We start from the raw sequence: 16,716 nt of genomic DNA on the forward strand, positions 1-16,716 counted from the left end.
AAAAAGAGACTCATTGTCTTTATATCACCTCATATGACTGTGGACACACTATACCTACACACAGTTCTGTCCAACCAGCATCAAAAAGATGGTTTTCATCACAGGTACCGTTTAAATAACATTAGCTAAGGTTAACAAAGATAAACAATTACCATAATAAATGTATTAATAATTGTTTATGTTAGTAAGTTCTACCTTAGTATTAGCATAATGTTACAAAACACCAAGACACGTCATTCTACATGACGAATGTACAAAGAAAAACATCAAGCTATTTGACTATATGTTTATGGAATCCACGCTCGTGGAAATAACCAAATAAACATATAAAACCACTTGTAACATCCATGAACATAAAAAAACATATAACAAAACTGTAACAAAATGCAATAAAATGAAAACCTTATTACCAAGAAGTTAGCAAATTAACATGATTCTGATACACCGTTTACGAGTTTCTCAGTAGTGGAAGGTGCCATAGTTGTGAAAGCTTAAAGCGCAGTAAATGGGAGATTAATATCGTTTTTTTTTCTTATTTGCTCAAATAATAAAAGAAACACTCCACGATGGTGTTCTAAAAACTTTCAGAAAAAGTAATGAAAATTGTGGGAGACTAATAACGGCAGCCAGAAGAGAGAATAATGTTAAATTAGACACTATTATTAACGCTGCATTAGAATCGCCGCGCACAAGCAGTATTTCGTTTTTTGTCATTTAAAGCAAAGATATTATACTTACATATATACATATAAGTGCTCCAATTTTAAGAAAATAATCAAACTATTAAAAACTTTCAAGGATTTAAGATTCCGATGACCGTTCACGTGCCATAACAGGCTTGTGAAAAGTGTCGATTTACTTCATTGCATCTAACGTCTAATCGATCCTATGATTCCCCTTTCGCAAAATTCAAATACCCGCACCTTAATTTGACCAACAATTGACCCCGATTGAGGCACTTTGTGACCGTTTTGACCTTGGTTAGAGCAATCTACGGCAGAGTTGGTGTAAATAACGTCTGCCAACAAGGCGGGCAATTTACAAAAAGTCACACACAAAGTACACATATTGTTACCACATTTAAAAGATTTTGCAACAATATCAAGGATTGCTGGATTCCCTGCACTGACAAACAGAAAGCTGCTTGGTTTTAAAATGACTCCTGTGCGATCAATACTTCATAATCCATTCGATTATAAACCATTATATGCATAACATCACATACTGTACCTACAGAACATTTGTTTCTGTTTTGACATGTCAAATAATAATAATAAAACAAAAATCAATTGGACAAGTAGACAAAGCAAAGCATTATTTTAAATATGGCTCAAGCAGGTTCAATTGTTCAAGAAATCAGAACCTGTCAATACTCAAACAGCAAGTCGACAATAAAGCCTTGACCACTCGCAATTGCACATGTTATTCCTCAGCAAGCCGATCTCATTCACATCTATTTTCCCTCCTAAAATCACTATCAGTCCACCCTTCCCCCCTCAGACCATCCCAATGTATGTGTGTGTATTCGTTTTTTTGCCACACAATCAATGTGGCTTTTAAGATGTCTATCGATTCGCTCGCGAGACAGACCTCGGCTCGCTGGAGCGACGCTTTGATTGCTGTGCGAGTAATTACTGTTATTATTTATGCATCTGGGTGAAATGGCAGGACTTAACATTCCCTGTACAAGAGGCCACAGGCAATCAACAGAGAGAAAGCACCTGGAGAGCTGAGAGCCGGAGAAATGAGCACAGGGACACGGGGAAATTCGCTAAAAAATACACGCACATGTGAACACTGACGGAAGAAATGCGGGGGGGTTTGGAGCATGGTTTTGGGCTTTTCATTGATTTAGGGTTAATTATGAGACATGTTAAAACATTCATCTGTCAATCGGTTATGTGTATATTGTAATATTTATTTTAATTGTAAATACTATGATTATATTTATATATTGATGTTTCAATATACTTTTTATATATTAATATATAGTAATCTGGTAGTGTTTGCTCTGCTCTGCCTTGTTAAGGTTAATTATTATGACCTCCCAATTGCAAGAGCAACAGAAAAATATTAAGAAATCTCAATAGACTGATTATTTATTTATTTATTTATTTATTTATATATGCTTTATAATCCTAAAATGTGGGCAAAATCACCTTTTTTGTCATCATTTTAGACATTACGCTAAAGAATCATTCAAATACTAGCTCTAGTATTATCGAGCAATATTGTGAGACTGCCCACTTCTGTTAAAATTATACCAGAGTTACCGACCGCACCCGCAAACGTGCATGGCATGTGTGCGCGGGCGTGTGTGCTTGTATATATATATATATTTCTTGTACTGTAATATTTGCATATTTATTACATAATTAACAATTACAACAACAATTAAAATAAACAGAAATACAATATACATGCAGTATATACTGTAGGCACAGAAATGCCCATTACTTTTACATTTTCATAGTGTTTATTTTCTTTTTAACTGGTTCACTTAAAAACGTAAAATAAAAATAATGACCTTATTCTACACTGTTTTTGTGTTTGATTAGTTATTGCGGTTATTTAAAGTTTAAGTTTAAGATAAATAAATAAAATAAATTTTAAAAAAATTATTTTTTATATATTAAAGGTAATATGTATGTAAGCGTATTAAATTTAATATGTCTAATTCCAGGTTGATAAGGTCACTTTTATCACTGCATGCAGCTAAAATATTCATGAATTCAATGATTTTTTTCACATATAACCTACTGTCTAAAAACCCATAGAGTCACTTTACAAACAGACAATTAAAATACTGCATAAAAAGCCTCTAAGACATCATCACTGTAACATTTTACAAAAACATTTTTTTTTTAAGCTGGGAAAATGTCATTAAGTATTCAAACATTTGTCTGATGTATAAAATCAATCATGGTCTGTCATCCCCACCTCTCAGTCAGTATGTAAAGATCTGGAACACCACACACAGAGCAACACGAGGGGCAGCCTGAGGAGACTGTATTGTCCCACTCCAGAAAAGTACCTTTGGTCAGGGCTCCTTTTAAGTTACAGGCTGCACAGGAGTGGAATTATGTCCCTGGCAGCATCAGAGATATAACCTCCATTGATTTTTTTTCAAAAAACATTTAAAAATCTGGTTTATAGAGAATCAGATGTGTCATCATTCATGAACCTAGCATGTTTCCATTTGTGCCTACCATCTTAATGATTTGTTGTTTAAATAAGTTTCAACTATTTTTATCTCTATTACAAAATGTTGGTGTTTAAGGGAGCTTTCACACTTGGTTCATTTGGCTGGACTTTACCCAAGTTCGATTGTCCCCCCTTGCCACCTTCTTGGTTGGTTTGTGTTCCCACTGTGTTTTTTCCTTCTAAACCCCGGTACGCTTGAGTCTTCGAGCTGCCGTTTTGTTTACGACTGTTGCTACGTGACGGTCACGAAAGCAAAGTGGCAAAATGGAAAGACGCACACACATCGCAGTCATTCTGCCTTTACTAAATCTTTATGTTTTGGACATACAGAAAGTGACTTGTGTCCATCTGCGACAAAAATATTATAAACATTCAGAACATCACACTGTTTTTGGAGGAGACAAGCAGAAATTATCTCTGTTTTTGCCCTGGCTCAGTCCCGCTTGTCACCAAGGTACGATACGTGACACACACGCACGCACGCACACACAAACACACACACAAGAGTGAACGTTATATGAAAACAAAAGTTTGTTGTACAGTTGGCGGTTTACTTTCGTTATTTGGTAGGCTTGCATTCACATCAGAAGTGAACCGTACCAGAGTTCGCATGAACCGTATCCCAGACCTCTTTCAGGCGTACTCGGGTACGGTTCACTGGTGCGCACCCAAGTTCAGAAGACACGTTCACAGTAGCTAAACATACTGTACTATGACGTCAAACGAGCCCGGGTGCGGACCAAAAGTGCTAGTGTGAAAGCACCCTTAGTTTAAATTGTATATATAATTTTTTTTTTATAAACATCTACATAACTTTGTCTATTTTAGTACTTTTTAACTATGTTTGATTGATTGTATAATTCTTGTATTGTTTTTTTTATGTTGTTCAGGGACAACAGATTAAAGATAACCTGGCTAATTCTGGTGCATTTGCTGAAATGCTAATTAATGTACACTGTCCCTGCCAAATAAACAAGCAAACAAACAAACAAACAAACAAACAAACAAACACGCAAGCAAATAAATAAATAAATAAATAAATAGTGTGGTTGACTGCCTCTCAAGAGGATGAGAATGGATCTGGAGAGCATTTGCCAATTGACTAACACCTGTGTCTTTACAGTGATTGGGCAAAAGAGAAGACATAAAAACCATGCTGGAAAATGCACAATAATAAAAAATAAAAAAATTTAAATAATAACATTATTCTACATATTTTTGTGTTTGATTAGTTCTAGCAGTTATTTAAAGTTTAAGTTTAAAAATAAATAAAGATAAATAAACAAATTATTTTTCTTTATTAATCTTCATTACCATTAATTTGTTTTAATTTATTAGTTATTAGTTTAGATCCATGAAATGATTTTGAAATGTACAACTATTGATTTTAAGAGTAAAAAAATATTATTAAAATCAACATCGAGATCAATGAATGCTTTAGTAAAATAAATAAGATATAAATAAGTTAAAAATAACACTGAGATAAATAAATGCTTTAAAACTATTTCATTAGGATTTTAATCTTACTATTTAATCAAATGTAGACAACAAAACAAAAGTTAATTAAGAACGTACAGTGTTATTATTATTTAAATATTAGGATTTTAAATTGAAGCCAGAGAATGAAGTAAAAAAAAGCTTGAAAAGTGTTTTTGTCTCACCTGTGAAAGGCCAAGGTAGATGGAGACGGTCTCTGAGATGTAAAGAAATCTGCCTTCTTGACTGACCACAAACACAAATCCATCCAGAGACTGAGAAGAGAAAAACGCAACTGTAGATTCAGCTGAACACACACACAACACTTTAAATCTGACTTCATAGCAAAGTTTGCTTTTTAAAAGTGTACTAAAATAAGAAACACAGCAAGAGAGTGTACTTTCTTTGAGGAGAAACATTGCATGCAAAAACTACGATGGCTGAGAGCGCTCAAACATGCTGCAGGATAAGAAAAAAAAAACACAAAAAAAAACATACAAATACAAAAACACTAACAAAATGAGAAAACATCTTTATCAATTTGATAATGCACAGGCAACAAATTCTCACAACACATGCAAATAAAGAAGAGCACTGTCAATAGCGCTGACCACAATGGAATGGGACCCAATACAAACTCCAAAAAGTCAGAAGATCTGTGAGGTGAGTTTTTTGTTTATTTCAACATTCTGATCATATGGATCATACCTTGTTATTTGCACATTTTTAATTGTGAGAGTAACTACAACAAATGGAAAGGAACTACAACAAGGAACAGTATGACCAGGATAATAAAATAAATAAACAACTTTTCCTCCCAGATGTCAGACAACACCACTGATTCTAAACCAGAAGCTTGTCACTTTTTATTCGTCACACATTTCCATTATGGTCTGCATTATTTGCAGTGTGTTTCCATGTGTGTATGTTTTGTGAGAATTAGCAGGCGCATGTTTTGCTCAATTTTTTTTTTCTCAGTTTGTTAGTTGTATGAGTTGTTTGTTTGTTTGTTTTTTCCTGCAGTTTGAGGTCTCTTAACCATTGCAAACTCCACACAGAAATGCCACTTGGCCCAGCCGGGACTCAAACCAGCAATCTTTTTGCTGTGAGGTGACAGTGCAAACCACTGAGCCACCGTGCCACCCGTTTATATTACAAAACATGTAAAAATGATACTTTTAAAAAAGCTGTTTTTTAATGGCAGCATTTTCTGAATTACGAACTGACAAAAAGAGATTGCTCAAATCCAAAAAAACTTTGACTTTTATGTGTCAAAACAGTGAAAACGGATTGAGTTTTGTGTGGTAAATGTATGTAAATGAAGGCATATTTGATTAAATAATGCCTCATTTGCATTTTAAACAGCCTTTCAGAAAACTTGTCATGCAAAATATGTTTGCTGTTCTTAATGTAATCAAACAACCGGTGAAGTACGATGAAAACTATTAGTTCATTTTAAACACTTTATCCACCAGCATTGTATTGCCTTAACCCCCCCCCCCAAAAAAAAGAACAAATATAAAATTATATAAATAGTTGTTTATTTATAAATTTATATAAAGAATAAAATCAAATTTTTAATCATCCTCATTATTGATTATTCAGTCTCACTTTACAAAAAGGTTTAAGGTTTTACTAGTAATACATTTGCTAACATTGCCCACTTATGAACATTACTTTTACAACGTTTATTAACCATAGTTTAATATTAACTAATGCATTATTAATCTAAATTCATGCTTGATAACATTAGTTATTGCACTTTGAGTTAAACTAACAATGAACAACTATATTTTATCGAACTAAGGCCCTATTATATACCCATCGCAATGTGGCACAAGGCGCAATGCAATTGTTGTTTGATTGTTTCAGCTTGGCGCAAGAGTCATTTTGACGTTTTGCACCACGCTGTTTAAATAGCAAATGCATTTGCGCTCATATGTGCTTCCATAGGCGTTCTGGTCTAAAAAGGGAGGTGTGTTGAGGTGTAATGCTTGCACGCTGCTATTTTGAGAATCTATAATAGATTTTTCAATAGACCAGGACAAAGTCAGTCTATTGTCCAGCGCAGAGCGTGTTAGTTGTGCGCCTCGCTTACACACTCCTTAATACACACAAGATGTAGAGCAATTCCCAAATATCTTTACATATGAAAAATAATTAAAATATTAAGGATTTGTTTAGGACATAATAAGAATATATATATATATATATATATATATATATATATATATATATATATATATATATATATATATATATATATATATATATAGGATATAAATATAAAGAATTAAAATATTACAAAGCATATTATTTTCTAGCCTACATAAATATAAAAACCATACTTTCATGCCTTCTTCATCTCGGGGGGGGTTTTCAGTTTATTCGTGACAATTTGCTTTTGTATAATGTTATTATTAATTGCAGTATTATTTATTATATGCATATTTATATTTGTTTTATTAAAAACAAGCTTAGATTTGTCCACCTGTCAGGTTTTAGACCATATGGGGCACAGCATGTGTATTAGGATATAACTCAGTTTTTTGACCACACTTCGTTATTATTGTTCATTTATTCGTTTGCTGGAAATTAGAACTGAATTTAGAAATAGTTTTAAAACAAATATTTACTCTTAACAAATTAAATTAACTATCTATAGGCTATTTGATGTCTGTGCGTACAAGATTTCCCTATCCACGAGAGCGAAAGTGAAAGTTAATAATTTATCTCTCATTCTCGCGCTGTAGATGCTCTGTTTAACTGTTTTCTTGCTAGTGAAATGCTAAGTTTTTCCACTTACACTTACTTTACGTCATGTAAATAGCAAATGGGCTATGGCGCGATGCAACTGACTCTTAAAGGGAATGGGAGATGAGACTCTGATTGGTTTATTCTCAAAACACACCTATAACTCATTAAGGAAATAAGCTCAACCCTTTTAGATCATGCGCCATGGCGCAAAGCTGATTTTTCCGTCCTTATATTAGCAAAAGTAGATTCTGACATGCTCTGAATGCATTTGCGCCCTGCACTTTGCACATAGGGCGTCAAAATAGAGCCCCTGACATGTACAAATACCGTAATAAATGTATTGTTCACTGTTTATGTTAGTAAATGCATTAACTTTAACTAACGCAACCCTATTGTAAAGTGTTACCGATTATTCTCTTTTGCATGTGATAATTTACAAAAGTAAGTGAGCATCATTTTATCCAGTAAATCATCACAGAATTATGAAAAAAATATAATTTATGATTCTTGTTTTACCAGGTAAGAACATGGCACTTCAGAAGTAAACTGACACAACACTTCTGAACAAATCTCCTGATTTTTATTTAAGAAAATCAACGTACGCATCAGCATCAGAGCAAAAACAACACACTACAGAAGAATCAGATTGATTTAGAGCCTCAAAATAAACTCGGGAGAGCGTCTGGCAGATGAAAGCATACAGTCAGCCTATTAAAGCAGCCATTTAAAGAATCATATTAATTGTACTAACACACAGGCAGGGATGAAGCAGAGTGGCCACTTTAGTTCAGATTGACTGTTGTTGTGTGGGTAATTTATGCAAGTGACGAGTTCACTATGCAAATGAGAGTGGACCGGAATGACAGGAATGCTGGAAATAAAGCGCAATTATCTAGTTATTACTGACAAGAGGACGAGACAAAGAATCATAAGGATTTTCAGAAGTGTTAATTTGATTTCTATCAGCGCTGGCCCTCTCTGTGCGCTTTACATTTTTCTCAAGGTAACCTTCTAATGACTTTTTTTTCTGGTAAATTAAGTCAGAGTTATCAACTTTTGATGGCATATCGAGCCTTTTTTTATAATCTTGGACACAATGAGGCTTTTAAAAAAGAAAGTCATGATGCTGGATTTATTTGGTGCAAAAAAACTATGTTAAAACATCTGTTTTCTATTTTAACTTAAAAAGAAAAACATTGTGATTAAAACTTGGTCAAGGTTTGGATCAATTGTTCTGCACTTTTTCTTTTTTCTATATTTTTTTAAGGAACCAAAGCCTTTAATGAATGCAAAGGGTAAATAATAGGATTTATTTGTATTAAAAATCTTAAATGTCACTTTTGTCTAATTTTGGTAAATAGGTAATGATAATTTCAAACTGGCTAAATTAATTTCATATTTTAAGCGTATATGGATTATATTTTTGTTGTTTTTTGATACAGTGTATTTTGTTTAAAGAACAGTTTTAAGTGTATGATACTCTGTTCAAAATATGAAATCAAATTAAATCAAATAAAATTCTCTTCTTTCCAAAAAAAGCTGCATTAAAAAAAGCAACAACAGTGTATCTGTACAAAACCTAGAACAACTATTTTTATGAAGAAAAACAAATGTAAATGTTGAATAGCATTACATAATATGATCCACATGACATGATATTAATCAATGCACATTTATGAAACAATAATTTGGATAATGAATGTTTACCTGCAGTAGATGAGCTCCCAAATGCTGTTCGAATATGTCAGTGACCAATGAATGACTTGTTCTTCGCACTGAAAAAAAAAACAAATAAATAAATCCTAAGAAAGCATTTGTAAAATGTTAAGCAGTTGTTTTGAGCAAAATGTCTGCAATTTCTTAAATAGTCAGATACATCTACTGTACATTTGGCAACTTAAGCTCATGAAAATTATGTCTATGACTACTTTTGGCATATACAGTTGAAGTCAGAATTTTTAGCCCCCTTTGATTTTTTTTTCTTTTTTAAATATTTCCCAAATGATGTTTAACAGAGCAAGGAAATTTTCACAGTATGTCTGATAATGTTTTTTCTTCTAGAGTATGTCTTATTTGTTTTATTTTGGCTAGATTAAAAGCCGTTTTTATTTTTTTGAAAAAGCATTTTAAGGTCAAAATAATTAGCTCCTTTAAGCTATATTTTTTCCAATAGTCTAGTGAAACCATCGCTATACAATAACTTGTCTAATTACTCTGACCTGTCTAGTTAACCTAATTAACCTAGTTAAGCCGTTAAATGTCACTTTAAGCTGCATAGAAGTGTCTTGAAAAAGATGTAGTAAAATATTATTTACTCTCATCATGGCAAAGATAAGAATTAGATTAGAATTAGAAATGAGTTATTAAAACTATTACGTTTAGAAATGTGTTGAAAAAAATCTGCTCTCCGTTAAAAGAAATTGTGGGAAAAAATAAACGGAGGGGGCTAATAATTCAGACTTCAACTGTATATTGGAATGAAAGCAAGTACGCTTTATACAGTATTAAACATAAACAAACCTTCTACAAAAGAATTCTACAACAAATCAGCTTTGTTTTTTGGGAATGTCGAAATGAAAGAAATAGTAAAGCAAGAGGACTCAAAGCCACAGCCATCTGCTACATCATCACCAAAGACTGACCAATGGTACTTCAAATGAATTTATAAGCTGTAGTAATTCGGAAATGTTTCAAACTCCTAAAACTATCTCCCATCGAACATTGTTTTTTTTTTTTGCCCTGATTTTGTTAAAGAAATCCCACCAGTTCTTTCTTTAATATAGTTTAAAGTACATTGCCACCTTAAAAGTTTTGTTTAAAAATAAAAACTTTATCTTTAAAAGTAATATTCCAGAAAAATCTTCTGTCACTCTAAACTATATGCATTAACTAAAAGGGATTTTATAGTTCTCAATAATAAGCCTGACACATGTTTTGGATGAGTTCAATTATTCATAATGTCCCAACGGAAATCACAGTGTTCTCCGAACTTATTAGGATGTGCTGCTCATATCAAACTGTTGTGTATCAATATAAATACCATTGCCTTCTAACGTATAGTATAGAGGAAAAAAAAAATATATATATATATATATATATATATATGTATTTCATTATATCATACAAACGTATTATACCACCATGCAACGAACCACAAAACAATGTTACCAAAGATTTTATTCATTCGTTCATTTTCCTTCAGCTTATTCCCTTTATTCATCAAGTGTCGCCACATCGGTATGAACTGCCAACTTATCCAGCATATGTTTTACACAGTATATGCACTTCCAGCCACAACCCAGTACTGGCAAACACCCATACACTCTCACATGCACACAGATATACTACAGCTAATTTAGTTAATCCATTTCACCTATAGCATGTGTCTTTGGACTGTGAGGGAAACCGGAGCACTAGGAGGAAACCCATGTGAACACGGGAAGAGCATGCAAACTCCATACAGAAATGCCGACTGACCCAGCCAGGACTCGAACGAGCAACCTTTTTGCTGTGAGGCGTAAGTGCTAACGACTAAGCCACCGTGTCACCCACAAACATTTTAATAAAAGGGTATTACTATGATATTCTCACTCACTTTATTCTTCATAAAAATACAGGCCCAAGCTGTTTAAAAGCTTTAAAACAGAGCAGACATATCTTGACAGTCTCAATATTTGTTGACAGTAGCTGATAGTAGCATGAAACAGCATTTCTGTCTTCTACTGGCACTCAAAGAGACTCTCAAAGACAGCGAGTGGGTTTTATTGGGCTGAAAACACAGACGGAGACATGCTAATTCACCCTCAGCACACAACAGCATCCAGAGCCGTCTGTCATCACAAAACAAACACGTTTACAAATCACACAAACGACACTGGCGGAGCATTTCAAACATGCCTGTCTCTGATCGTCTGCTCTAGAATCCCGGCTGAAAATCCCTCAATTCACAGCGGGATGTCTCTCTCTCTCTCTCTCTCTCTCTCTCTCTCTCTCTCTCTCTCTCTCTCTTTCTCTCTCTCTCTCTTTCTGTGTACCTTGTATTTTTAACATTGTGGGGACCAAATGCCCCACAAGTATAGCAATACAAGTGAATTTTGAACTTGTAGGGACATTTTTTGGTCCCTATGAGAAAAAAAACAGCTCATAAATAATACAAAGAGAAGTTTTTTTAAATGTAAAAATGCTGATTGTTTTATTTGTGAAGGTTGATTTTGGGTAATATGACAGAATTTACAGTCTACCAGTGTTGGGGGTGAGGCATTACAAGTAACATGGTCGAGTGTAACCTTCATAGATTGCTGCAGAACATTTACATGGACTACAAGTCCTGTCATGCAACACACACACACACCTGCTCCAAATTTCCATTGATTAGACTCACACAGCTGATGCTGCTCATGGACTGATTACACTAATGTAAAAGTGTATTTACTGGTATTTTGGAATTGATGTGTGAATGGAAAATTTACTAAGTGTCCTGTGTGAACAGCAGTTTTTTGAAAAAGTCGGTAAAGTTTTACCGAAGTTTTTCGGTAAAGTCGTTCCAGTAATTTTCCGGGTATTTACCAGTATCGATGTGTGAAAGTGGCTATTATCCTAAAAAATAAAAAAAATTAATTATTTTTTAAAGGTAAATGCAGGTGTAGGTTATAAAGTGTGTTGTTAATTGCAGAACTCTTCTACTAAAAAAGAAGAAAAACAGGTTTTAAAAGAGATCAAGCCAGGTAACAAAAAGTAACTCAAAAGTAACGTAATGCATTACAAACTATAAAAAGTATAACTACATAAATGAACTGGTTACTTTTATGCAACACTTGTCTGTAAAGTATAAAAGACTTTACGTCTATAGACCATTTTGAGCGATGTAAACAAAAACGATGGTCCCAACGTATTTTCTGTTTCACATTTTCAATTTCTATAGCTTCAGAGAATCCAAAAAGAGCCACATGAATCCAGTAAGACTTCAACAAGATACTGAGTTTAAAGATGAAGATTATCTGGAAAGTAAATGTTATGTTCTTGTATAACCTTGAGTCAAATCTTGTCAAAACAAAGAGCATGTTATGTTCATTCATTCCCTTCAAATCGGCTTAAGCCCTGTTTCCACTGTGAGATTTCAGCCATGAATCTGTCATCTGAGACAAATTTGGGAAATCCTAAAATATTCCTGAAATCCTGGGCTTAAATCAGTGATCTTTGGTTTGACATGTTCACTGACAGCCGCTTAGTGCCCGTTGCGATCAGATTTTTCCTCCAATGAAGTTCTGGCAGAGTAAGAAGTTTTTAGACACTTTCCTGCAGTGTGACAACTGCGATGAACGTCAATCCAAGAACCAATAGGAGCTCTGAACGTGATGAGGAGATTCATGCGACAATTAAAATGTACGCGGGGAAATGTCAAAACAGTTTATGTCTTCCTGGTTTTATTATTGAGACACGCCATGTGCAAAATTGCCACTACAGATTGTTTATGTTTGCTGTGAGTTTGTAGTGAAAGTGTCACAGGTGAATGACATCAAACTCCAGTAGCATTTTCTTTTGTGTTTGGCTCATCTTCATTGTCGTTCAGTCTGACTTCATGATGGCTGAGATCTTATAGAATGGCATGAGAGCCATGTTCATGCAGTCTGACATGCTACAATCATTCAGGATTCTAAAAATCCCACAGTGTGAGCTGGCCTTAAGTCTCTCTTTCAGAGCTTGCCACAGTAGAATGAACCACTAACTATTCAGCATATGTTTTGCAAAGCGGATGCCCTTCCAGCCACAACCAGTACTGGAAAACACCCAAACACTCTCATTCACACACATACACTATGGACTGTTCAGTTTATTAAACACACCTATTGTGCATGTGACAATGCTAACCACTAAAACCTGGTTTCTACTTCTGCGTCACGTGATCCGCATGACCCACGGCGCGTGCAATGCGCAAAGCTGTGCATTTATACTTTCTGTTGCTCTGCAATAACACTTTGGAAACGCTAGTTGGCAGTGATGTGTTTATGTTCTTCTGTGTCGAGTATCTTCGCTGGTGTTTTGTTTTTTCTGAACGCTTCCTTTACAACTGGTACCACTTCCTCCTGTACAAGTGGTTCAAACTCGCTCATTTTGGAACCGGCAGACGTGTAACAACTTTAACCATGAGGTAAACACAAAACAAAACTTTCCATCCGAAGCTCCTTAACGGGACTCCACACCTGTAAACACTTGCTCCATCGGGCTCTCGATCCCCTCCACACTTGTCAGCGCTTCCAAGCCGACCAATCACAGAGCTTGCGCTACGCGTCGTTGCGATTTGTAGTTACATTTTTTTAAAGTTGCGCGTCAGTGACACCGACGGCCACGGTGAGGGCTATGCGTCCAAGCGTAGGCCGCATCGTAGCATACCCGTGCGCTTGACGCAGAAGTATAAATCAGCCTTTAAGCCACTGTGTCACTGTGTTTTGAAAGATATAAATGTAAATAAATTACTTTTTGCACACACTGGATGACACATACACTCACTCTCTTTTTATCTAACACACACACACACACACACACGTCTATGTGGCTATTTGAATTTTAATTAATTATTTTAGTGTAAGAGTGTTAGAGGCTACTAGATGACATTTTAGGGACATTTATGGTTTTAGGTTAATTTATACATTTAGGTTAATTTATTATCATTTTAAAGTCATTTTCAATTCATGGAAAACATCAGCTTGAACAATCTACAAAATATCTCCTTTAGATTTTAATGAAAGAAAACAGGGTTTTGAAAGCCATCAATGTGAATAAATTATTATTTTTTTTTTTGGTAATCACACACACACAGAAATCACACAAGTGTGTCTGTGCACCCAAACTCCACACCCCAAACCTCTTTAAGAATGGGCTCCTCTCAGGAATATCAATGAGTCTGTCCCATTCAGAGTCCTGAAAGGGGGTTTGGATCGGCACTCGGTGCGTGTGGGGACACAGAGCTCTGCTTGTTCGTCTTTGGGGGTCACATGCATGTTGACGAGTGAATGGTTCAGCGTCACCCCTCATCCAAATACTGGGGCTCCGGCTATAGGACCGCCGTGACAGCACCCATACTGCCTGATGGATGGACAATGGTCGGCCCTCATTTCCCAAAGTCAGCCTGCTACTGCCGAGGCTAATGTGAAGTCGAACCCGGCCCAATAGGGCAAAGGCGGAGAGTGATGGCACTGTTCCTCATCCTGAGGGGAAACTGCATCTATCTGATAAAACACATTGCTTGTAGTGGAGGCGTTAATGATTGCGTTTTTCATGTCTACATTTTAATGATCGCTCGTTTTAGAAGCAAATTCCTATTTTTAAAAGTGTAACATCAAATGCTGTTATGCTTTATTTATTTGCTTTTCTGTGAGCTTTTTCTGCATTTAAATTCATTTGAAATGTGATATTTTATTAAGGTATGGGTGTAAAGGTATATATTAAACATGTCTGTATTTACATCGGAGAAAATAAGCATTGAACACATCATGTTTTTTGGGAATAATATTTCTGAAGGAGCCGTTGACATGGAATTAAACCAGATTTTAGTAAAAACCCAAGCAACATACACTAAAAAATCTGAAAAATGTGTAATAACAATGGAATTACACAAGGAGAACGCACTGAAATGTATTTAATACTTTATATAGAAGGCTTTTTTGGTGATGGCAGCTTAAAGACAACTTTCATATGGGGAATGAAGTCACATGAATTGCTCATGTGTGAGTTTTTCACAGACTTTAGCAGAGTGTTAAAATCCTGATGGTTCTGTGGGTCTCACCTATCAAATCTGAGCTTTATTTCCTATCTTTTGGATTCGATTCAGGGGTTTGTCTGGGCCATTCTACAGCTTGATTTACTCTCTCTGAAACCATGTCAGAGTTTTCTTGGCTGTGTTTTGGATCATTGTCTTGCTGAAATGTCCACTCTTGTTTCATTTTCATCATCCTGCTAATAATATTAAATGTTGGACTGAAGCAGCTGAAATTAATTTATATGACATTATTAAAATAAATGTATAAATTTATATGATAATAATCAATGGCAAAGGGCAGAGGGTTGCTGAAGAACTACTGGGAGATTTCAGCTGCGGTCTGGTCTTTCTATACCTCCCTTTCTTCATGTGTTCAATACGTTTTCCCTGCAATATTTGATTTTAATACAGACGTAAACTAATTAGATTTGTTTTCTTTGCATCTCTGGATGTCTTTCCTTCAACCAAGCTCATTCTGGAAACGTAGCCCCGCGTACGTTTCTGGAGACCGCGATTTACGTGGCCGGAGGTACGTAAAGGCCGCGTTTGGTTTTTTACGAGCGAACGCTGCGGCCGGAGCGGTGTGGCGCCGCTCCGCCCCTCCTCTTCGCGCTCGCCGGCCAACGGCTCGCCTCCGAGTGGAGGGCTTTCCCGACGCAATCAGTTTGTCCGCCTAGCTCACAGCGTTGCGTTGGCGGAGGCCCCGGAGGAGGAGGAGCCGGAGCCGGCCGCGGTGGACGACGACCGGGATCGAGTCCGGGGATCAGCGGGTTCCGGAAATCAGGTAAGACGAAAAACGGAATCCGGAAAATAAGGGCGAGAACGCGGCAGGATCCGAAAACGCGATTGAAATCGAAGACGAGGGCTTTTGTTTTTTTTTTTTTGTTTTTTCGATCCGGCGGCTTTTCGCGCGAGAACGGCGCGGGCGCGAACGCCGCGCGCGGATCCGCGAAAACAAAAAAACGCTCGAATACGTATCTCCCGGGACGTAAATCGCTGTCCGCAGAAACATCCGTGGGGCTACGTTTCCACAATGAGCCCGGGTTGCTTTCCTTGTTACCAACATACGAGGAAAAATTTAAGTAAACAGAACCTTTAGAAATATGTTTTCGGAGAAAAATGATGATGTGCTCAATTTCTATTTTCCCCACGGTATGTGTATGTATATGATGTATATAATTCTTACTTCAACTCTATTTTTAGATTTTCTTTTTACAATTATTTTTCTTTAGTGTGTCAGTGAGACTCTCATTTAGATCTGAAGATCTTCAACACCATGAAGCATGATAATAAAGAATGAAGCCAATTTCCTCTCTTCCATACCCTTGCAGCTCAATCTGACTGCCCTTCCTTTCCTTCTCTCTCTCTCCTCCTTCAACCTGTAATGGCAAGGTTGGCCTCTGGTTTGCTCAATCCGGCTGGCTGAAGGGAATCATATAAAGCTACTAGTTTACAGGAGCGGAGACAGCAGAACAAATGACTCTCAGACAGATGAAAAAAGTGTCTCCAGTGGCAGTGTCCCT

General features: G+C 35.9%; 1 protein-coding gene across 4 annotated transcripts in view; it reads right to left on the reverse strand.

The window, feature by feature from the left end:
* The window catches only part of npas1 (neuronal PAS domain protein 1), a 91,869-nt gene that overhangs the window by 31,084 nt on the left and 44,069 nt on the right, over positions 1–16,716 (reverse strand). For all 4 annotated transcript variants that reach the window (XM_073923083.1, XM_068213562.2, XM_073923084.1 and 1 more), the window contains 2 exon segments: positions 9,145–9,212; positions 4,866–4,955 (listed from right to left, as the gene is read on the reverse strand). In XM_073923083.1, coding sequence (XP_073779184.1) covers positions 4,866–4,955; positions 9,145–9,212 — 158 coding nt within the window.

This window comes from Danio rerio, chromosome 15, assembly GCF_049306965.1.
Source record: "Danio rerio strain Tuebingen ecotype United States chromosome 15, GRCz12tu, whole genome shotgun sequence".
Lineage (NCBI taxonomy): Eukaryota > Metazoa > Chordata > Actinopteri > Cypriniformes > Danionidae > Danio > Danio rerio.